Source organism: Periophthalmus magnuspinnatus, chromosome 14, assembly GCF_009829125.3.
Source record: "Periophthalmus magnuspinnatus isolate fPerMag1 chromosome 14, fPerMag1.2.pri, whole genome shotgun sequence".
In the NCBI taxonomy this organism is placed as follows: domain Eukaryota; kingdom Metazoa; phylum Chordata; class Actinopteri; order Gobiiformes; family Gobiidae; genus Periophthalmus; species Periophthalmus magnuspinnatus.
The window spans coordinates 24,687,515-24,711,511 of NC_047139.1; the positions used below are offsets into that span (position 1 = coordinate 24,687,515).

The 23,997-nt window shown below is 38.5% G+C and overlaps 1 protein-coding gene across 1 annotated transcript in view; it reads left to right on the forward strand.

Moving 5' to 3' along the window:
* The first annotated feature begins 138 nt into the window (after nucleotides 1–138).
* LOC117381053 (LHFPL tetraspan subfamily member 7 protein) overlaps nucleotides 139–23,997 on the forward strand; it is a 133,674-nt gene continuing 109,815 nt past the window's right edge. Inside the window, exon 1 of the mRNA XM_033977895.2 lies at nucleotides 139–844. Coding sequence (XP_033833786.1) covers nucleotides 491–844 — 354 coding nt within the window. The 5' untranslated portion in view covers nucleotides 139–490. The remainder of the gene's footprint in view (nucleotides 845–23,997) is intronic.

Genomic DNA, 23,997 nt, shown 5'->3' on the forward strand with positions numbered 1-23,997 from the left:
TTACAACGTTCTGCGCAATTATTCTACCCCTCACTGCGCTTTTATTATGAAAGTCCGCAGCGGAATAGTGTGTGATTGTGTGTAACTTGCGGGGCCGAGGCTGAGCCGCTCTAATTGTGGAGGCAAAGTGCAGTCAGTGCTCACAGTGCGCACTGGAGCTGAGTCTGAGGAGCAACGGGACACGCGCCACTCGACTTCTACTGGAGGAGCGGCGCTACTCTCAAAGCGCTCGGACGCACGTATTGCTATGACAACTGCGCATCCACTTTTGGGTGTGACTAATTTCTTAGGCGTATGTGTCAGATTTGGCCTTATCACAGCTCGTGTGAAGGCGCGGATGACTTAAAGCTGTCATTTCTCAGCACGGCTCGGTGCGGTTTTACTGTGTTCCCTCTGCACATGTTTTGGACTCCAATGTGGACCCACGGAGGAATGCGCTCTCACTCTTGGCCACGGGCTGAAGTTCAGGTGGTGAAGGTGTGAACTCCAAATGCATCCACTCCTCAGCCGGGAGAAGAAAGAAGAAGACGAAGAAGAAGAAGAAGTGGGTTTTGGGGTCGGTTTTTTGCCCCACGCGACCATGTTTAGCTGCGTGGGCTGTTTTTGGGTGCTCCTGTCCTCTGCTCTTGTCGCGGTGTGCAGTTTCAGCTTCATCTCACCCGCGTGGATAGTGAAGGAGCAGCTGAGGAACAACCACCACCCTCAGCACCACGGCCACAGTAACAAGGACTCTGTGAGCTTTGGGCTGCTGTGGCACTGCTCAGAGTCCCTGGATCACATGTACAGATGCTACACCTTTGGAGGATTGGGAAAATTCGCAGAGATCCCCTCCAGCTCCTGGCAGGTACTGACCCCACAGCATTTATATAGTTTATTCTGTGTGCGTAAAGTGCAAGGTACCATAAGCAACGGAAATGGGGTTGGCATATTGATTGTGCTTTTATGAGTTAAAAGCACAGTAAATACTATAAAAGACTAGATTTTTACAGAAAAATCCAGTCTCATTCCTCCTCAAACCCAGTGTCCATTAACCTTAAGGCTTGAGGACAGAATATACAGAATATACAGACCTAAGCACATGTGTTTGGATGTTTTAGATCTAAACTGCAGTGTATGAGCCCCACTTTAAGAATATGAACATCTATTGGTGGTGTCACTTCTGTTTATTGTTGTTGACCTCCTTATGAAGACTTGTTTATGCACTTCAGGTCTTGCTGAGGAGGCCAGGCTCTATAAGGTGCATTTGGCAGAGTAGTTGGCACCTCACCTCACAACAAGAAGGTCTCAGGTTTCAATCCCAGGCCTTGTGGATTTGTTTGAGTCACTGGCCATAGTAGTTATGCAGTCCACTGTCTCAACTCTGATGCATCTTTCCTTTTAGTGCTGGTTTTGACTGTCTGGCTTCAGTCTGTATTTAGTCCTTGTTTTGTTTTTATTGATAGACGTTGAGTTATTTCTCATTCACTTGCCTGTTTTTGTTTGTGTATGTTTCATCACATACTACTTACACCTGGGAAACATACCTGGCTTTTAGGCTCTAAAGATACATTATGCAACTTTTCTGGTGGATGATCTGCTACATGATTGTGTCCATGGATGAGCTATTGCTTTGCATGTTATGTTCCGCAGTATGGCATTAAACCTTTCTCTCTATCGTGTTTTTATGGTTCAAATATTCTTTTCATTCTTACTGTAAGCAGGGTCACCTTTCCACAGATCTGACTTGTAACTTGACCTGTTAGTGTCACTTGATTGTTTCCTTTCCTTGGTCTTTGGAGTTTACTGTGGAACATTTAAGACAAAACAAACATTTCCATAGTGTCAAGCAGGTGGTGGACCCTCCAGTTGAAAAGTTGCATCTTGTACCTAAATAGTCTAAAATCCAGATATGTTTCCATGGCGTAAGGAGTATGAGAACCTTACAGAATCCACTAGTGTTCACCTTCATGAATCATTAGTAAACATGTGTAAATGACTAGAGCAAAGCTGATACTGGAGCTTGTTGTGACAAATGGCTGTAGCTCACCGTATGATAAATCTTTTCTAGGCTCATTCACGCTGCACGCCCCACACATGACACGCTAAAGTGCTACAAGATTCCCCTCTGATTTTGACGCCTTCCTTTTTGGGTTTTTGGGTGGATTTTGTGATGTTGATTTGACTCAGGAGCTGATTCATTGATGTGAGGGTGTAGCATACAGAGAGGCATCTGCAGCACAGCACTCTCGACACACATCAAAGCCGTTAAAGTGGCAGAGAGTTGGCAGCTTTTTAGTGATCGTGGCTCCCCACCAGCGCCAGTTTCAATTTGCCATGTCGCGCTTTAATTGAACTCTGTTTGAGCTTGTGTCTGACCGTTGCACATACAAGTAAACAGTAACTCTAAATACTAAAGGCTAAGGAAGAAATCATGTCTATTCTGTTGATAGTAACCTTATTGTTGTAGGTCAAAGACTTATTAGTGTTATCACAAGGCTCAAATTGGTAAATCATGACATTTTTACATAGCACTTTTCCACCTTCAAGGCACTCAATGCACTTTACATCAAGGAACCACTCACCCATTCACACACACACACTCATACACCAGGGTATGCAGACACTGGGGGCCAGGTGGGTTAAGTGTCTTGCCCAAGGACACAACAACAGCATCATCTGTGGGAGCTGGAATCACACCGCCAACCTGTGGGTCAGTGGATCTGACTGCTCTACAAATGATGTTTACGCTGAACCGGCAACCTTCGGATTACTTTGGCCCAATTTCAAACTCTACTCTTATACTAAAGTATAGAATCAATGTTCAATACCAATGTTGATGCCCAAATGATAATTTAAAAGCTTTTTTAAACAATATTGTGATGTATATATATATATATATATATATGTATATATGTATATATATATATATATATATATATATATATATGTATATATATATATATATATATATGTATATGTATATGTATATATATATATATATATATGTATATGTATATATATATATATATATATATATATATATATATATATGTATATATATATATATATATGTATATGTATATATATATATATATATATATATATGTATATGTATATATGTATATATATATATATATATGTATATGTATATATGTATATGTATATGTATGTATTTTTTCTGTATCTACACTTGCTTAAATGAGTATCTACCTTCAATATTGGTTTTGGTATCAGTTTGCATCTGACATTCTATACATTTGACAACCTTAATTTACTGTAATTGAGTACATTTTGTAACCATGCAACTGTACTTTTATTTGAGGACAAATTTTCACTACTCTTTCCACCAGTGCTTTTGATATGTGTCAATTTTGTGTATTCTTTGCCTTCCATTTTTAATCTATACCCACCAACTGTCACTACTACAAGGCCAGGAAGTTGTTGCTTATTGCTATAAAAAAAACAAAAGTGTTACTCCATATCAGTCTATGATAATTACTCATTCTATTCACAATTCCATGTTGTTATGTTGACACTTTCCTCATTTATGTGATTATAAGATAAGATATGCCTTTATTAGTCCCACAGTGGGGAAATTTCAGTTTTGCACCGCACAGTTAAAGAACAGAAGGAAAATGGTACATGCAATAAAACAAGATAATAGATAAATAGTTTAAAATAATTTAAAAAATATACTTAAAAATAAACTAAAAATGTATATATATATATATATATATATATATATATATATATATATATATATATAAAGCTTGTTAAGAGTTAATTTTGAATATTCCTCCATATAAAGCCTGCTACACCATTGCAGCAACAACTGAAGTTATGATTTATGCATGGAGCACAATTAGCATTTGAAAGGATAATATTGATAAGTGGTGACGTGTTTGAAATTAGAGGCTGTAGATGGCATCCTTTTTTCACACACATGCGCACGTGTGATAGGGCCACAATGGTTTGCAATTGTTTGTAAATGCCCTGTGAAAAGTCTGCTGCTCCTAAGAATTATCTGTAGAGTTTAAAGTGAGGATAAATAAGCACCGCTGACATAGTAATTAATAAAATATGAAATCTATCTTTTCAATGATCCTCAAAATGTCACCTATAAACAGGAAGTTGGAACCCATGTATCGGCTCTGTGCCATAGACTGTATACATAAATGGACATAGCCAAAATGCTAGTTGCCACGTTCCAGCTAGGACGTGAGCACGGGCGCACTTCTGGCTTCATCCACTCTCCATCGCCCCTCTACATTAGAAAACTGTCGTCCCTCTCTCCGTAAATGCTGCTGTCAGGCTTGTCGTTTTGGTCTTTAAATGTTTGTATTGACCCGCTCTACATGATCCTGGTTCACTATTGTGTTTGTAACTCAAGATATGAATATTAATAAGAGACAAATCAGGCGTCTTCTTCCCCTGAGGTCGCTTCTGCTTGCATTGGCAACAGTTTTGATTGACAACGTTGCTAAGCGCTCGGTCCCTGCTAAACCAGGGCGGGAGGCACAACAGCACCTGGCAGCCTCACTGTTAGCGTCACTATTTCCTGTCCAAACGTATCTCTGTGAGTTTTTTGCCGAGTCAGGCTAAATTGAATCAATATTTCAAGATCAGGCAATGACAGGGAGCTGCGGGTGGATGCCACTGACAACCTGTTAAAAACTACACAAATAAAATAAATACTAGAGGACAAATCTGTGTTTAGAAAGATGGATGTTTGTGTCTCATACTGTGGAACGTTCCTGGCAAAGCAAGTGATGAACTCCACACCAAAAAAGTGACATACTACCTCTTTAACTGAACTTTAGACTCCTGTTCTAATCCTGATAAATCCCCCTCCTAACTCTGAATGGCATAGAACACCTCTGTGACATTATGTTTGGACCTTTCTCATGCTGCAGATTGGTCCCTGTGACTTTTCAGGAGCTCAGGGATGCTCCGGTCCAGATCTGGGAGGAAATACCAAGGAAACCATCTGTCATATAATTGAGAACATGCCCTGATGTTATCAAGCCAGTATAAACGTCTGTGGGTTCATGCAGTTTGTCAATGCACGAGTTTTGTCTGATCTAAGAAGCTAAGCAAGTCCGGGCCTGGTTAGTACTCGGATGGGAGACCTGTCGGAATAGCAGGTGCCACAGTGGAGCAGCAATGGCTCTAGTGGAGACTGTTGTTGTGTCCTTGGGCAAGACACTTCACCCACATTGCCTAGAATGAAAGTGTTTTGTGTGTTGGTTGAGGTCAGATGGCCTGATGGTGCAGATTTGCCAACCTCTTTTCTGTCAGTCTACCCCAGCGCAGCTTTGGCGTAGCTTTGGCTTACCACCACAGATGTGATGAATGAAAAATGAAATTGTTTGTGAGTGTAAAGCATCTTTGAGTGCCTTGAAAAGCGGCATATAAATACACAATATTATTAATTAAATCACCCTCCATTTCCATCAATTAGCTAAACCACATTTGAAATCGCTTGTTTTCAAAATGTCTCTTTAATTCTTTGCAGGAGTAAATTTGCTGTGTGAATGAACCACTGAGCCGTCTTATAGACCAGAGCCAGGGATGTGTCGTGCTGCGCTTAAACCTAATTTGACTAAAATCCAGAGTTGTTTTGCTCCTTAGTCAGTCATCAGTAAGTGAATTAGCCCCTTCCTCCCAGTTCTGAGTGCCAACGTGGATCCAGTGGTGTGGCAGTTTGGCACATACACACATCCACATACACATACACACACACACATCCACTCCTCTCTCCATTAATAAAGGTGAAGGGGCCATTAAGTTTTCATCTCAGTCACTTTATTACTCCACCCCTCTCCACTGATCTGCACAAACCTAAATGCTTACACAGGCAACATTTCATACCATCTATACTTAGGCATAAGCATAAGCAGTGTAGGGTACAAGCGCAGGAGTCAGTCTTTGAAACGGCTCTGTGTTTTTAATATTTTAAAGGAATAACTCTTTATTTTTTAGTAGTATTTTTATATATAAGTATCTGAAAAACAGTTATTTATTAAGCGTTCATTGTGGTAAATAATTATAGCTTCAGATTTATTTGTGATTTGGCTTTTTCTGCTTTTAACTAAGAGCTCGTCTAACTGTTTTCCAGCTGAGACCCTTTTGTTGTAACCGGCTGAGCCCTTTGACCACGTGTGATGTGGTTTACCTCACTCACAAACTACAGCAGAATGTATTCATGGGTTTCAGCTTCTTGTTTATAGACAGCATTTTGAGGACCATTCAAAAGATGTACTATTTTATTTTGAATTGTTACTTGCTGTGTAAAGGTGGGAGATAAACAATAAGCAGTTTAAGGATACAAATATAACATTTAATCTTAAAAGGCCCATATTACACTATTTTCTGATTTATATTATGTTTTTTCCTCATCAAAAACAGACCTGGAGTTGTGTTTTGTTTCATTCACACAAGTTTAACACACAAACCCTGCATATTTAGGCTGAGTTCTTCTCTCAAACAGAAAACACTCTGTTCCACCTTGTGATGTCATCATGTGGTAATACAGGAAGTGCTCCTATGTGTTTTTAAACTCCTCAGACCTTCACTAGAATCATTTAGATAATTTCAGTCCTGGAATTGCCAAACTCTACTGAACTAAAGGTAAAAAGAGCTGTTAACTTGAAAACTACCACTTCATGACATCACAAGGTGGAACAGAGCATTTTGAGCTTTGAAGTGTAGACAGACTAATAATAAACAGTTACTCAAACACGTGTGAATGAAACAAAACACAAATCCAGGTCTGTTTTGATGACGTAACAGCACTATAACATGGCTTTTGGTTTATTCCTATCCAGATATTTTCTAGTTGCGAAGAATTTCCGTGGGGTATCCGTGTGTATGTGTGTGTGGGCGTGCATGAGGATGTGTGTGAATGTGTTACTGCGGTCAGATGTGCACAGTACACTGTTGCAAAGGATTTTATTTGTCTAGAGGTAAATTTGATAAATAAAACATTATGAATAATAAAATAACATTACTGTCTTGAAATGTCAAAGGCCTAGGAAATGTTATAAATTGTGGTACATTCTTTTCTCATTTGAATTCACAAAAAGGTGATATTTTATTTTTACAACAGACTCAAACGACCGAACATAGAGAATACAAATTTAAACCAAGCTGGATTTCACAGATGTGTCATGCGCTTTTCAATAGTAAAGCCAGAGGGTAGGTATTTTATTTCGTAACACTATTATTCCCTTTCTATTAAAATGCAAAATTAATGATCCAAACAGAAGATTTATTTAGATTTCTGGCAATATTCAATCATTAATTACTTTGTTAAATACCTCGTTGTAGTCGTATTCTGATAATCCTGCATTTGTTAGGAAAATTTTAGATTTACTACCGGAATACAACAAATATTTTCATGGGTGGCTACTTGAACTGCCACTTAAATCCTTAAAATATAATAAATAAATAAATAAATAAATACATAAATATATAAATAAATGAATGTTTAAATTCATAAAAAATAGATAAATAAATAATAATAATACATTTTTTTTTTTATATTTGTCAGTACCACCCAGCCCTATGCTTCATCACTCTAAAACCCAGCTGACCCAACATCATAATAAACGTTGAGTGTAAAACAGGCAAATGAGTCGGTGTCCTCTGCCACACTTGGAAAGCTCCAGTCCAGGTTGGTGTTATGAGACAGAGGAAGACAGGACTGGCGGCGAAAAGAGGAGGCTGTGAGGCTGCCCTACTTGTGTGTGAGTTTGTGTTGAGTATTCTGTGCTGTTGTTGTCTAAGCTGTGGCTCAGTCTGCAGTGCTTTCCAGAGCTGTTGTTGGCACGGCACGCTGCGCAGCCCAGTGCTGTGGGCCACATCCAGACTCCCATTTAGCCAAACACACTAACAAGCATGAGCAAGTGTTCAGACCTAGAGTAAATATGCATACATTTAGACAAAAGCTGTGTTAGCATAGCATAGACAGTGGAACGAGATAGGACTGGTGCCTGGTGTGTGGATATATCATGCATTGTATTGGATGTTACTGGCTTCAAGGTTGTTTTTAATCTAACCCCACAAGCTGGAAGTAACTGAATACATGCACTGAGAATACACTCACACACATCCTCACTAACTGTATTCCAGTCCACTTACGCTTTTATTTGGCAGTATTCAGAATGCAATTACTTTTCTAAAATCAAAAGAATACATTGCAGTACTTGATGACAGAATTTAGGCTTCAAACTGCAACTAACTAGTGAGAAAAATATAAAACTCTGCTCTTGTGGTGAGGCACGTGAGATTTTTCCCTCTCTAATTAGTGATAGGAAACGCAGAACAAACGAGGAAACAGACAAAGCTGTTTTTAATCCTATGTTGTTGTTTTTACACTATAATTTAAATGCAACTCGATGTAAAAGTATTTGAAGTAATCAGAATACAGCACTCTGATTGAACCATGTAACAGAATATGTAACGGAATACATTTTACTGCAGGTATTCACTATTCTGTAACTACATTTTCAAAGTATTCTTCCCATCACTGCTCAGAAGGTATCAAGCTATAACTGACTCTCTCTAAGACCTAAGCATAGATATCCTTTCGGTCTACTCCAGTAAAAGTACTACTCAAAGTACTAATTAGGTACTTTTTATGCAATGTTAGTAGAATTTTAGATCTTTTTAAAAGTTTTTTTTATGCAAAACTTGATTAATTAACCATTTAAAAGTGAATTGTGTTGTTATAGCTGCAGCGTCTTGGCAGGTGCAGTGCTGTTTTGTGCTTGTTTGTAGAAAGAAGCAGAGGGACCAGTGAGACAATTGTGGATTTGGATGATTGTGACTAATTCTTATTATAACTACTTCCTATTTTAGTCCTGGTCTCATCAACACCCAGATACCTTGAGTGTCTTAAAGTGTAGCTACATAACAATGGTCCCTTTCTTCTTCCTCGCTTATTGCAAATTCTCAGTACAAAATTAGCTGTACTACTTTCTGCCCTCCCAACCGTGATGCTTTATTTTCCACCAGAGCAGGTGTGGAGCTTATTGTAGAGTGAAAGCAAGCGTGCTGCGGGACGGGTTGCCAGGTTGGACGCCTCAGTGGAGGAACCAACCGCTGCTAGGTAAAGTGTGAAGGAGGATTCGGAGCGCACCTGCCAGAACCCATTTTCACCTTAACATGTTAACAGCTTATGGGCCTCCAGCTGTTTCATGGCACTAAACACTAGAGTGGGATCAGCCTTGGTCTCTCTGTAGTTCAGTAGCCAAATGAGCACATGCTACAACTGTTCAAGTATAGAGACGTGGGCGGATGGTTGTACCACTTTGCACCAATAGTAACATTGGAATCAGAGTTTAGATGTGGGCAGATTATTGGAATATTAATAATAGTGTGAGTGTTGCTTTGAAATTTTAATATTGAGTATGTAGTTTATAGTAAAAATGTTCAAAAAGAGATGATTAAACATAGAAATGGATGACAAAAAACATAAATAAAGTGATATTTCTGCACTTAATTTGTACTTTTGTCTCATACTTAAATGTCCTGTATTACATAAAATTGACTCTTGTGAACTTTAAGCCATGCTATCATGTTGTTACCTCCTCAAAAAATACCTGGAGTTGTGTTTTTCATTCACATATGTTTGAGTAACCGTTTATTATTAGTCTGTCTACATCTCCAAAGCTCAAAATGCTCTGTTCCACCTTATGATGTCATGAAGTAGTAGTTTTCAAGTTACCAGCTATGTTTTACCTTTTGTCCAGTAGAGATTAGCAATTCTAGGGTTGTAGTGAAGGTGTATGGAGTTTAAAACATAGTGGAGCAATTCCTGTATTACCACATGATGACATCACAAGGTGGAACAGAATGTTTTCTGTTTGAGAGAAGCACACAGCCTAAATATGCAGGGTGTGTGTGTTAACTTGTGTGAATGAAACAAAACACAACTCCAGATCTGTTTGTGATGAGAAAACAACATTATAACAGCAGAAAAAAGTCAAACATGAGCTCTTTAAACCTCAACTAAGACATTTAAAGACAAGTTTGAACACATTTAAGGAAATGTTATGGAATGCTGCGCTTTGAACCTGTGCATTTTCATCAGACCTGCAGGAAGATTTCCATTAAATGTATGGACTCCCTTCATTCAAATGTTACATATACACACCTTCGTGGTCTTTGCAGTATTTGTTCTTATTTTACACATGTTATTATGTTGTTATTTAGTGATCGGTGTATTTGAGGTTTAAGTATAAGACTTACGTGAGTGTACTGTTAAATTAAAAGTTAAACAAACAAAAATGCAGAAATATCACTTAATTGCCTTGTTTCAAAGATTACATATACAAGTCCTATTTTAATTTCAGTTCTTGTAGTTCTGTTTTTTAATTATAAACAACATATACAGCATTTTCCTCAAAACAACATTAACATTACTTTTGATAATTAGACTTGTTGCCCACTTAGTTGATATCATCATGTTTGTAGGATATACAGAGTTACGCCAAAGCAGTTGTTTGTTTGTGGCTTTTGAACATGCTGTATGATTATGTTGCAACATCTCATAGTAAAGATATTTTCCGTTTAAGGTCATCTTGTTTCTAAAATGAATAGTGGCCTCGCTCCACGTTCGCTGATTGTAAAGGCCTATCCTCCCTTTTGTCTTGTGCAAAAAAACGACAGGACAAGGCTGTGATCCCAGTCTGCAGAAAAAGGATGAGAATGGCTTTTGTAGAAATTCTTGAAACAAAACAATTGGGCTGTGCCGTCTTGCGTGCACACACACACATGCCAAGAAGATGAATTATAGACGTTAGCATGGCTGCGTTACTAGGCTTAATTGCCAGTTACCTATGAAGAACACTTAGCCGTGCATAACGTGGGTTTGATGCTGTAAATGTCATTTCACCACTCACTGGGCTAGAACTAGTTTTAAGTGAAGAGATAACTCATTTAATGGCATTCAATTATGTTTCCTTTGTCCGTTTGATCCAGACTTGTCTGCTCTGTTTTATTAATGCCACTATCTGGAGAAGGAGGCACGCTCTTAATTAACATAGACATGTTTTTGTCCAAGAAATCTGCTTCCACCATTATAACGACATCTAAACTTAATTAGGTGTTTTGTTGAGCACTTTCCTGGGGATGTGTGGGTAAAGCTGATGAACATGGGGGGCACTTTGGTAAGCAGGCAGTAGAAAAAAAGGAGTTAATTTAATGTTCAGCCCGACACTGTAACTCACTGAGCCGCCTGTCCTGACTGAGACACGACGACATGGGCGAGAATAGTTACATCACACTACTTAAAGGGCACCAAGATTACATTTACTTTATATTGTACTTTGTAATGTGATGTACAGTTATTATTGTTTTAGATTAGAGCTGCACGATTGTTTTGATGATAATATTCTGCAGATTAATAATTGTGTAGATTGCGAAAGGGATGTGAATATGAGACTTTTACACAATTTTAACTTTAATTTTAAACTAATAAGAAAATATCTTCATAGAGTATTTACGACAACAGGGCTCTTTATAAAAAACTAAAAAATAACACAAAAATGTGACTCCTGCTGTATGTTTTGGAGCCTGTGTAAAAATCGGCAAAGTCTTCAATTACTAAATTAGCTGACGAATTGTAATTAATCAATTAACTTGTTTTAACCTTACACCAGATGCCCTTCCTCTAACACTTGTCACCAGTAACCTGCGTTCTTGTAATAATACACAATCGATTTTTACGTACAGATTTGCAGTGTCCTTGGGCAGCAGCAGCAGGACACAAATCTATTAGTCCAACTGTTGTGGCATTCTGTTTATGTACAGCAGCTGTGGCTCCATCGTGGCCACAGTCTAATAACCTCTCCAGCCTTATCTATATGAAACACAGTGAGGAGTGAAGAGTCTATAGCCTCTCCTGTCTTCTCCTCTGCCCTGGTACAGACACACCCCACAGGCCTCTCTCCAGAGACCCCATGTGTCCCCTGACACTCCACTGACAAACACAACACGGACTGGTGTGAAACTAAACAGAAAAGATAGACTGACTGAACTTCCAAAGCCCTGTTTTTTCTGCAATGAATGGCACCACTTTATAATAATTACGCCTTAAAGCCGCAGTGTGTAACTTTATAGCCAAAAATGGACCAAAATAAAAGCATCTTGTTTCATTTGGTTGTGTTCATTCACAAAACGTGTGACTCTGAACAGGCTTGTATCTCCATAAACTTGTTATTTGGCCTGTTTGTTTCCATAGAAATGTTGTTTCTTTGGCTATAATCTCCAACAATATTGTATAAAACTTATCTAACATGGAGAATGTTCCGAAGTATGGTTTTAACCTTCTTTTTCCATAAAGTCATGCAGTTGTGTTGTTGTGAGTCTGTTTGTTCTTTATGAATGAGGTCTTGGTGCTTTATTCTGGCTCTTAAAAGTACAGTTATTTTAAAGTGTTACTATAAGAGCATGTGGAGAGGGCCATTTTAAGTCTGGCATGAATCATGTGCAGGAGTTTAGTGCATACAATGTACTTGAGTTTCCACTGGCCGCTCTGAGACAAAAACACTGCCTTTTACATCTGACCCCATTCTGTTCTTTGTTGCTTTGTAAGTGGTTTGATGAGACCTGACATGGGGATTTTTTATTTTATATATGTGACATGAAAAGCAGTACAAAACCTGTCCAGGCAATGAAAAGACATGTTGATGCTGTGCAGTAATTAAGGGTAAAGAGCATGTTGGCCATATAGACGCCTTGTAATGTTTTTGCTTTACCAGAGGCTGCTCTCCATATTCACTGCATTCATAAAGGAAGCCATGCATTTCCAACTCCTATTTAGGCAATAACACATCACAATTCACATCACACACATTTGTGAGAGGAGGGGGAACAGGTTACAGATGATAGCTTTAAAGAAGACATATGATGCTTTTTTGATCCTTTGACACTGACCTAGAACTTTGAGAAAAACAACATCCTATGCAGCTTTAGGTGCTGTGTCTGACTACACTCTATAATCACTGGTGTACAAGATAAGACATTGCTTTATGAAACAAACCCATCCCACATTCCGAGGTTCAAAGCTACATAAATTAGCGGCGCTTTGTGTCTGTTAACCTTGACTTATAGCGTCCACATAAATAGACTTGTTGTGAAAAAATGCATTGGAGAAGTGAAGAAGTGCAAGATAAATGTTTTCCTCTTTGACAACAATTCTAGCGTGAAATGTGGCACGCTAACTGATTATCATACTGCGCATGTTTACTCCAAGGCCTGCCGCTGACTGGTGGCAGAATTAATGTCCGCGCAACACTGTTTAAGGGTGATATATCTGAGCTCCAATGGCCCATTTGGGTGGCATCCCACACACTCATTTTGCAAAGGTCAAATAACACTTGGTTTATTGTTTTAGCCTATGGTTGTTCAGGAAGTATTTATTTGTTAGAGGTTTAATGCAGGAGCAGAGCGGGCCTTGTTTTTGTTGTCTATTAGGAATACATGCATTTGAATACATTTGCACATGAATTTCACTATAGATAAAGTGGTTACCGTATTTTTTCAAGCTTTATAGTAGGTCCTTTTTATTCTAAAGTCAAGTATAATGTAAACTGTAGCTTCAGTTTAAAGAAGCGGCTGGTGTAATGTTTTGTTTTAGCTCAATGACCCAGAACATATTTCTAAACCATCAGTGCAAATGTGTTTCTTACTCTCCAGTCCCACATTTCATTCACTCCTCTGACAGTTATCCATTTTCGAGGGCTATTAATTATGAAACTAATGTAACTGGAACAATGCAGCTGTTCTGACACCGACAGATACAAATAAGCCAGTAAAGTCATTTTTAGATTTTAATATCAAAATGGAAACATCATTACCAACTACACCAGACACTTTGTTTATATCATACTAGTTTAGCCAGTTTTGTTACATCATTGTGTGTATAACATGCATGAGCGACTGCAGTTTTCATTTACATTTGTGTCAAAACATAGCAGAAACCTTTTTGTTGGAACTATTTTAATTCTATAGTAGTATAAGACACATAGACCACATATATACTCCCATGGACCGCTATGGAACCTACCTGGACCACTGAGGGATTGCACCAATATAACCCCACATGGTAATATAAAAGAAAGTACTTTGATTTAATGTTGAAAATCACATTCTATTGTCTAAAGAAAGAATTTTTGATTGTCATCGTGGTCAATGATCGGTTGTGTCATATATATTAGGTTCTTGACTGTACTGTAGAATCGAAAGCCTCAAACTCCATGCACATTTCAGTATTAATATATCACTCTTCCCAGGATATAATCTTGTGTGTTTGTCACTATGCCGAGTGCGGTAGAGCAAGGTCAAAGGTCGGCGCTGCATACGGGCCCGGATTGAATGTGCCGAGGAGCAGCTGTCCTGATGATGGATAGTGAGATGAGGAGAGAGGAGAGATCTGCATTTTCTGCCCATCTATAGGTGAAGTGAGAGGAAATCAGTCAGATGCCCCGCCATGGAGCACGATTTATGATCTCATCAGCTCTGACGGATGGCGCCACTTGTTCCGTTTTTTTTTTTTTTGGACTATATTTGATATTCTCCGAGCATTTGGCAAGGCAAGACACTTCCTCGCAATGATGTGTGGCTCTGTAGAAGCTGATGGCACTGAATGTGATAAACTCCAATAGCAGAAAATGTTTATTCACCTGTTGGCTGGGTGCCCGGATATCTCACTATGAGTTATACCTAATGCACACAGGTAGATGGAGCGTAATACAGATACGCAAATGGCTACAATATTTTTACATCAGCAGCTTTGTCGTAAACACGCTCGCCCACTAACTAGGATCCTGGCAGCTCACCTCTGTTTACCATCACTGTATACTGCTGTTCTGTACTACTACTGTACATCAAAACTATGTAGTGTTTGATGCTCTGAACATAATTTTGTTGTTTTCTCTGACAATGACTATAAACTCTTTTGTACTTGGGCGTGACACCTTACTTGCCTCTAAGCATTCATGCAAGTTGTGATATTTGGATCAGTTACTCACAGTGCCATTTTCTATGCAGATAAATAACTTCTTGTTCAGTCGCTTGGCAACAAAACAATTTAACAGATGTACAATGTTGGCAAAAGCACAGAATAAAAAATCACTGAAAATAAATAAAATACTACAACATGTTTTATTAATGCCAGGACCACGGCTCGATGCAGTTTTTGCTAAAGACACTATGGTAGCCCCTTAAAGTTACATTTATGCCCCCACCGTAAAAAAGACAAATTCTAATCTGTCAGCTGGACAAAAAGTTGTAGGAGTGAAGATATTTCGCTGCTCATCCAAGCTGCTTCTTCAATTCTGGTCAGATTACTGATGGAGAAGAAAAAGAAGAAACGGTTTGGATGAGCAGCGAAGTATCTTCACTCCTACAACTTTTTGTCCAGTTGACAGATTAGAATTTGTCTTTTACTTTGGATCATACCTGGACGACTGGGATTACACAGACATCTTTTACTCTTGTCTAAAATCAAGATGAACAAAACACTGCTGAAACATATTATACTTTATGCTTGTAGCAATTCAGTAAATACATATAGAAGTAAAAATATTTCATCTATGATCAGTGCTTGTTTGGTCAGTGACATTTATACTCCATAAACTCTATTAAATACACTGCCTGGCCACAAAAAAAAGGGCGCCACATGGATTTAACTAAGCAAATAGGTATGAGCCTCCTCCAGTTGGTCAGGTCTAGGTTCAGCAACAGTCTGTGCTCAAAGAATGAGGTCAGCTGAACACCTGAATATACTGAATGACTGAAATATTAGAGTGTGTGACTTTTTTTTGACCTGGCAGTGTTTAATGATTCAATAATGGCTCGTGCACCATTACCATTACCTAAACACTCTTACTCTGCAGTTCACATTTTATATTTTTTGTCCTGAACATCAAAATGACTTCAAAATAGACTAATAGTTGCACTTAAATGCACTTTCTCAGATATTTAGGGAACTCTTATCAGCAGTTTGAAGTTCACCACTGTGGCCCGTCTGGAGGAAAAGGCTGTGTACTCTTGCCTTTTGAGATGCTGCTTCAGCGTTTTGCGAGGGGCATTTGTTAGGCCTCCTGTCACTTCCACTGCTGCTCCGTGGATCCTGGAGGTAGTTTATGTATTGATTTAACAGGGAGCCCGCTCTCCATTTTTTAACATAAGTGATGGCTCTCTCCGGGTGGATTCAGCTGCAGCGGCTCTATCAGTAGTCACAGCACAGGGGTTACAGGTAGCAACACAATGTCATAAATCCCCCAAAGCCACCTCTAAAAGTTCAGGGGAAGTGGAGTTTTTGAAGATTACATCAGCTGCGTATGTTGTTAAGGAATTCTGAAATATTAAACTTGATTTTGATAGTAAGGAATAGGCTTGATTCTCCGTACCAATTTCAATACCACAATAATCTTTTTTAATGTCTTTTTCATTTTTTTTTTTTTTTATTCTTAAAAAAAATACACACACAGAACACACAAAACATAGAACACACAGAGAGAAATAAGTTTAAATACGGCACATTTTGTCCAGCGTATCAGTCCCATTTAGTCCAAAGTTTATCAAAAAAGTCAATTTACAAATTAAGTCAGAATGTAATTTTTCTATTTTTCGAATCTCAATTATAATTTCATTCCAGTCCTTGATTGTTGGCAGAATGTCATTTTCAACACAAAATAATAATACTTTCCTTTTGTCTTCGTGTAGCCTTATACTTGTTCTGAAAAGTTCAAGATCATTCACTGTCCATGAACTGTCACATTTCGTTTTGTTGATGTTTTTCATGTATTTACCCGCTCAAGTGCATATGAGAACTTTAGTGTTTAATTTTTAATACTTTTGACGACCCTATGTACAAGTCTATTTTTAAAAAGCTTGACTTTTTTTCCTTGTTATTGCCCAATTTCAAAACACAGCTCCCTTTCCTGGGACACCTTCTTAGCACTCCTACTTGCCTCAGTCCCAAGGCGAACATCACAGCTTCTCAGAGCACAGTCTCATGTGTGCAGACAGTTTCTCAGTGTTGTTGTTACTGAAGATAATTTTTAACACACGCTTGTGGAATTTAAATTTAACTGAAATAATATCAAAGGGGACTTATTATGCAGTGTTTCAGAGCTTTATCTGTGCTTTATCCATATCTTACCCAAAGTTCTATTTTGATTCATGCATGTTTGAGTAAACTTGCATTTCTTGTATTTTAAGCTTGACCTCTCAATTTAATTTTTCACCTACCCCCTACTTCCATCCTCCTTTCTGTACTTACCTTCTGTGATAATTACACAAATTCAGATTCTGGGCCAAACATGCAAGATCTGAAAATGTCTCGTAGCCAATAGCCATTTTTCAACAATAAAGTCGCATAAAGATTTTGCTATCGGTCCTATGTGGTTCATCTAGTCTTCTGATAAATTATTTTAATAGATTCGTTTTTCAGACCAAGGTTTAGTTTGTTTCCAGACCTGACAGTTTCAACTACTCAGTGGTATTCCTCAGAGTGGTCACATAATGTTGCTGTGACGTATCTGGTCAGCTGATTTAACCAGGTTTTGGCGCTGTCTTCCCAGTGGTGGAGGCAGGACGACGTCGCTATCTGCGGTCCAAGTTCCTCAGGACAGAATCCCAGGTGTGTGAAAGTAAAAAGGCCCCCTCGTCTGGGTTTATAGTCCTGTGGGCACATTTCCATGTTTTAATGGCCTCCTTTATCCAGTGATGATGTTTCTTATCCTCTGTCCCAATGACGTTCGCTCCATCCCAGTGCATAATGTGGTTCTCTCTGTTACAATGGTCGGAAATGATGGACTCAAATCAAACTAAACCTTAGTCTGAAAAAAATATCTATTAAAATAAGATTTAGCTGCATTGAACCTACTTTCTTTAAGGTCGATATTAGGGAACAAATGTTAGTTGTTGTTAACCTTGTGGATCCAAGCGTGAACATTTTAAATTTGTTTTTTCAAATATAAAGGTTGCACATTTGGCTTTACTCACACTGTTATAAAACCTGCAATCTCAGCTCAGCCCGCTTTAGAGTGTGTTGAAATTATAATATGATAATTTCTATAATCTGTTATAATCTAATAATCTGATTAGATGTTGCAGCCGACATGGGACACTACCATGCAATTGTATTTCATGCTCAGTTGGTATAATTATCTGCCTTGTTTTTAAAAATATCCCTTTTTACCCCAATTCTGCTGGATTCTGGTTAGCTGCAAAACCTGAAGTAAAAAGCAAACTGTTAATATGTTTGCTGTAATAATAATAAAACTGAATTTATCCCCTTTTCTTTCCACACTACAAGCAATCTTATTATGCAACCACAGGAAAACACTTCACTTCAATCTCATTTGTATTCATTCATACTTGCTTAGCTGGAGTTTTGCCATTTCCAAAACGGCTGTTAATTAGCAAACTCTTGTAAAGAAAGATACAATGTTAATATTTAAAAAGGAGGATGGAGCTAAACTGACTTTCTTTTCGCTTTCTACCATGTTATAAAATTGTTCTCACATCAAAAAATGTGCCTGAAGTGGTTTCATGTGTCATCCATGCATGCTTGATTAATCTTGGGGTCTCTCACTGGCACTATTCGAACCCACCCTTTGGTTAGACGTATGAGACCATGCGCTGACCCTACGTAACCAGGAAATCGTCCCCTCGCAGAACATCAAGTGCCAGAGAATGAGAACAAAACAAAACCGAACCTAATCAAACTTTTTAATACGTTCTTTTTGGCGAATATAGCATTTCCAAACCAACAAAAGGTAACATGGTGATCTTTGTTAGCAATTAATATCCATAGAAGTCCAGTTTCATCATTCCTCAGTGAGTCTCTATAGGTTTCAGCTGTGGGCTTGTTAAAAAGATACACTTTCTCATTTTCCTTATCAGTCTGATGCAACTGTGATCAGAAAGCAGTAACAAGCTTTATTTATCAGCTCTGTAGAGACCTACTTAAACCAAATGAGAATTGACTTCAGCCAAGATTCCCTGCTTCTTTAGATGCCGCCTTACATGCAATCTTGCTATTTTGACCATGTCTTTTAGCAACTATTTTTGCACATTTTTAAGGTCAGCGAGGTTGCTCTTATGTGGATGTACCATAGTGGTGAAATGAAGCAGAGAGATAGTAGCATTTCCAGTTGCGTTCAGTACTGTATGCATGAATTATGAAACAACCACTCGGGACCGGCCCTAGCTCGGATCATGCATAAATGTAAGAGCAAGCTGCTGAGTGTGTGGGAGGTGGGGGGGAGAGAGGTTACTAGGGTATAGGGTCCACACGCTTTTGCTAAAACTCCTTCTTGTTCGTGACACCGGCAGGTCAGTGGTCATGTGATCGGTCCAGGAAGTGATGATGGGAGGTAGTGTGTGGAGAATGTGCCAATACATTAAAGGCATTGAGGAGAAGACCTGAGGCAAAAATGTAGCAAAGACTAATTGCTAAATAATTAAAATAAAGGTGCACTGTGCAATTTTTCTGGTGGGTGTCTGTCTCACTGACAATAAAAGTCCTGTTTTGCAAAATTGATTCTTGTGAGCTTTAAGCAATGTTCTAATCTCCTCAAAAACAGACCTGGAGTTGTGTTTTGTTTCACTCACATGTATTTGAGTAACTCTTTTATTATTAGTCTGTCTACTTCTCCAAAGCTCAGAGTGCTCTGTTCCACCTTGTGATGTAATGAAGTGGTACTTTTCAAGTTAACAGCTCCTTTTACCTTTTGTTTAATAGAGATTGGCAATTCCAGAGCTGAAATTATGCAGATGATTCTTGTGAAGGTGTGTGGAGGTTAAAACACAGTAAAGCTCTTCCTGTATTACCACATGATGACATCACAAGGTGGACCAGAGTGTTTTTAGTTTGAGTGAAGAACTCAGTCTAAATATGGAGGATTTGTTCGTTAAAAATGTGTGAATGAAATAAAACACAACTTCAGGTCTGTTTGTGAAACAGCATTATAACATAAATCAGAAAAAAGAGTAACATGGGCCCTTTTAACTTATCTGTAGGAGTTATTTATTTATATGTATTTTATGTGAGTGGGCGCTCCACAGATCTAACCTGTAACTTGGCATGGTGGCATCATCTGCATGTCTCCAGAGACCTAGATAAGAATAATACCATACTGTGGACCATACTAAAACAATAACATTTCGATGGAGACACAGGTTCAGACCCTCACCAATCAATAAATGACGTTGTAAATATTGTGAGAAGAAATGAACCTTTAACTTGAGCTGTGCAAAGTTATTTACATAGTGTCAGGTTTTGTTTGGGAAGTATAGAGAATATGTAAATCTGATCATTGATATACACACTTTAAGTAAGTAAAATAACACACTTACATAAAGAGCTCTGATGGAGTGGGACAAAATGCAGTTTAAATCCAGTTTAAATAGAGTGGGATTAATCTTTTAAACCATCAGAAAACACAGGCCTTCTGATATCTAGCGGAGACAGCACAATAGTGTACTCATTGTGTTGAACTGATAAACAAAAACTATGCCAACAATTCCTGTGATGACAACAACTCACCAGATGAGTGATGCAGTGACAGCAAAAGCCAAATGTTGAAAAGAGGCATGGATTTGATTATTTCATTATTAGTCATCATATTATATTAGTCAAATCTGAGTAATATAAACATGTGAGTCAGTTTGCGACAAATTCAAGTCGAAGTGACAAATAAAACACGTTAATTGCAACCATCTTTGTCTGGCAGTTCCACGACAAGTCAGCAAAAACAAACACTGTCTGTGTCTTCTGCAGGATACTTCAATATATACTTTAGAGCAGGCCTGTCACGATCACACATTTTGAAGCACGATAAATGATAATATTAAAACTGATAAATCTTGAGCCCCAAAGATGTTGTTCCAGGTTTCATATACTGTAAAATAAGTCGATATAGTTTTAATTACTGGGACATTACTACCTTAGAGTTGGATGATGTGGTTTTCACAGATAAAATAAAATGGCTTTCAACACTGATTTCATGAACATAAACAAGGTGGACTTTTAATCAGTGCCATGTAACACAAAAATAGTACAATTTCTCTTCATAAAAAAAGAACCTCGAGCCCTATCTTACCTCTCAGTGTTAGATATAAACTATGAGTGGGACAAAACATGAGATGGGGCCAATGAGAAGAAGATAAGATGAGATTGTAACATAAGTATAAATAAATTGTTCGATCAGTAGCCATAATAGCCTATATATAGTAGCCCTTTGGAGCTTCTCAAGAGGTAAGTCAGTCAGGTTAACCCTTTTTTTGCCCCAAAAAATATCTCACAAGATAATTTTTCTGACGTGTGCTCAATCTTGTGACGAGACCTACTCAAAATAATGCCATCAGAAAACATATTTGGCAATACTAAACCCCCCATTGCCTATTCTGTATCTGATTTGCTAAGATTGTGCTTCTGTCTAGTTTCTGAGTACTCCAGTGTGAATCTCTTTGTAAGTGTGTCAGTCAGAACAGCTCTCCTCCCTCTTCTCCCACACACTCTCCTCACATCTATATTTTTCACTGCTTTTTATGCGTAAAAGATCAAGAGTAATTTCTGGATGGCGTCCCGTCTTTGTAGCCTAATTATGATCTGCCGTTTATTCAAATGCACCAAACAGCTTGATTAACTGTTATCGCATTTCTTTTTTTTTTGTCTCTTTACACCATACACATCGTCTTTTTACTTGCATTCAGTGAAACAAAACTCGACAAATCCAAGTCCTTTTGAAGAGATTGTGAAAATGGGAGAAAGGGAGAGGGGGTCACACACAGACGTATCAGATGCACTATAATTCAATTAGAGCATCTATTGAGACAGAGGAGAAAGCGGAGCCTTCGCCTGGGGTCTTCAGTCCTTTTTGACAATCTCTGAGGATGTCATCATTAAACCAGTCCTACACATTTCACACCAGCCATTTGATCCCAAGATCTGATGCTTTTTATGATCTATTATGAACAGAGGAGAGGGGAGGTATATAAGTTCTCTTTCCCAGTCGCTATACGGAGCATTAACTAGCACCTAACCAGAGCCCCGAAAGCCCAGAGGCAAAGCATATCTTGTGTTTCAGCGCTGTATAATGAGTTCTGAAGGCGTTTTGATCTCACCTCCCTATGGTTACGAGGTTCATCAAAGACACAACCTATTCAGCTTAAAAGTGCCATAAAAGGATGGTGTTATGGTTCATTAATTTGGACAGATCGTGGAGTCACATGAATAACTCATTGAAGAGCTTCATGGATTGACATAAACAACAGTGGGTCTTACAGGTAGGTATATATGCCGCCTGCACTTTTGCTGGTTTATAAAATTACAGCTGAACCTGGGTTGACTGCATATAGACACACATACTATTTATTTATCTTTCTCAGTATCAGTGAATTCACTCACTGAGCTGCAGAGGCTGCACTAGAACTGATTAATACTTTACTGCAGCTGCTGGGGTCAGAGAGTCCTTTTACGATTAAACTAACTGGATTACAGCGTTGATACTGCCAACCCAAATGACAGACTCATGTGAGGGTTTCTGACTGAAGATGAACTGAAACACCAAATGGAAAACATATCACCTTGGCCCTCATGTCCAGTGTTTTTGTAATAAAGACTAATTATCTGATTCTGTATCTACCTGTCTCACACACTGAGCAGTTTTGAAACTTTTTTTTTTTTTTTTAGCTCAGTTTTAAACATTGTATCATGGGATTTTAACCATCTAAGAAGTGCAGCATGTGCAGTTCAAAGTTAAGGGACTGTTGGATTGTGTCAAGTGAACTGTTTGTTTTTCCTGTATCCATGGAGGCCATGCAAAAGGCTAGTTAAGGAGCTAGCTATGGACATTTGAGATGCTACAGGCTTTTTACACGAAATGTGGCTTTTTACTCCAAATGTGGCAGCAAATGTGGCAGAAGACCTTCCGGAGGAAATACTCCTCTGAAATGGCCCATTTCATCACTAACTGAAACAACTGAGCGGAGTGAGAGTGAGGCTTAGAAGAGGCTTTCCTATTGTGTTCACCTGGTTCCCCCTGGACACTGCTGTTATGCATTATAGTATTTTTTTTTTTTTTAAATCTTTTCTTATTTTGATTTAATTTGAACATATCTGCCTCATATTTGGGGACATAGATAAGTAATGTTTTGTTTTAAAACAAAGTTAAACAAGGGCACAAAATGCACAAAATTATCTAATGGCTTTTCCCTGGCTTTTCATTCCTTATAATGTGTTTAATCCAAGATCATACAGAGACTGCATGTTTTCTTTCAAGTTTACACTTGTTTACATTATCACCTATAGCCAATATGGCGATTTGCTGCATTTTTGTCATGAGCCTGGCAAAAAATATTCTCTGAACTTCATTAAACAATCTATAACTCTTTGTCATAATATACTCCAGTGTGTGCTGCGGTCCTAGTGATGATGACTGGTTGTTTATGCCAAACTGCTCCCGTTACTGCGTGTGGGTGGGCGGCCTGTGCCAGATGGACACTTGATCACTTGTCATACAATTCCTGATTAACCCATAAATTATATCTGCCAAGTGGATAAACTGGAATCATCATTGAACACGGTCTCCTGGGATGCCAGTTCCTGTATCTTTTCAGTAGCTCTGCAGGGTCTGGTGTATTTCAGAAAGGCCATGGGAGAAGAATGATTCCCCTGAACAATGTGCCCAAAATAGCAGCTTCTTTCTGCTTTGTGTCGGCCTCCATAACAGTCTCCAACATATGAGTCATTGTCTGCTCCTCTCTACCTGGGGCACTCATAAAGATGATTCTCCATTGGGATATTACCATAGCATGCATCTTCTCCCCCTTCCAACAACAATGAGAAACTAGAGCTTTGGGTTATGTCTGTCTAACTGTTTTTTACAATAGGGCTGCAATAAGGCTGAAATCGAAATGACAACTTGAATGGATGCAATTGACACATCTCAATGGTTGAAAGTTCAAGAATTTCCTCCACAAACAACTAAATAT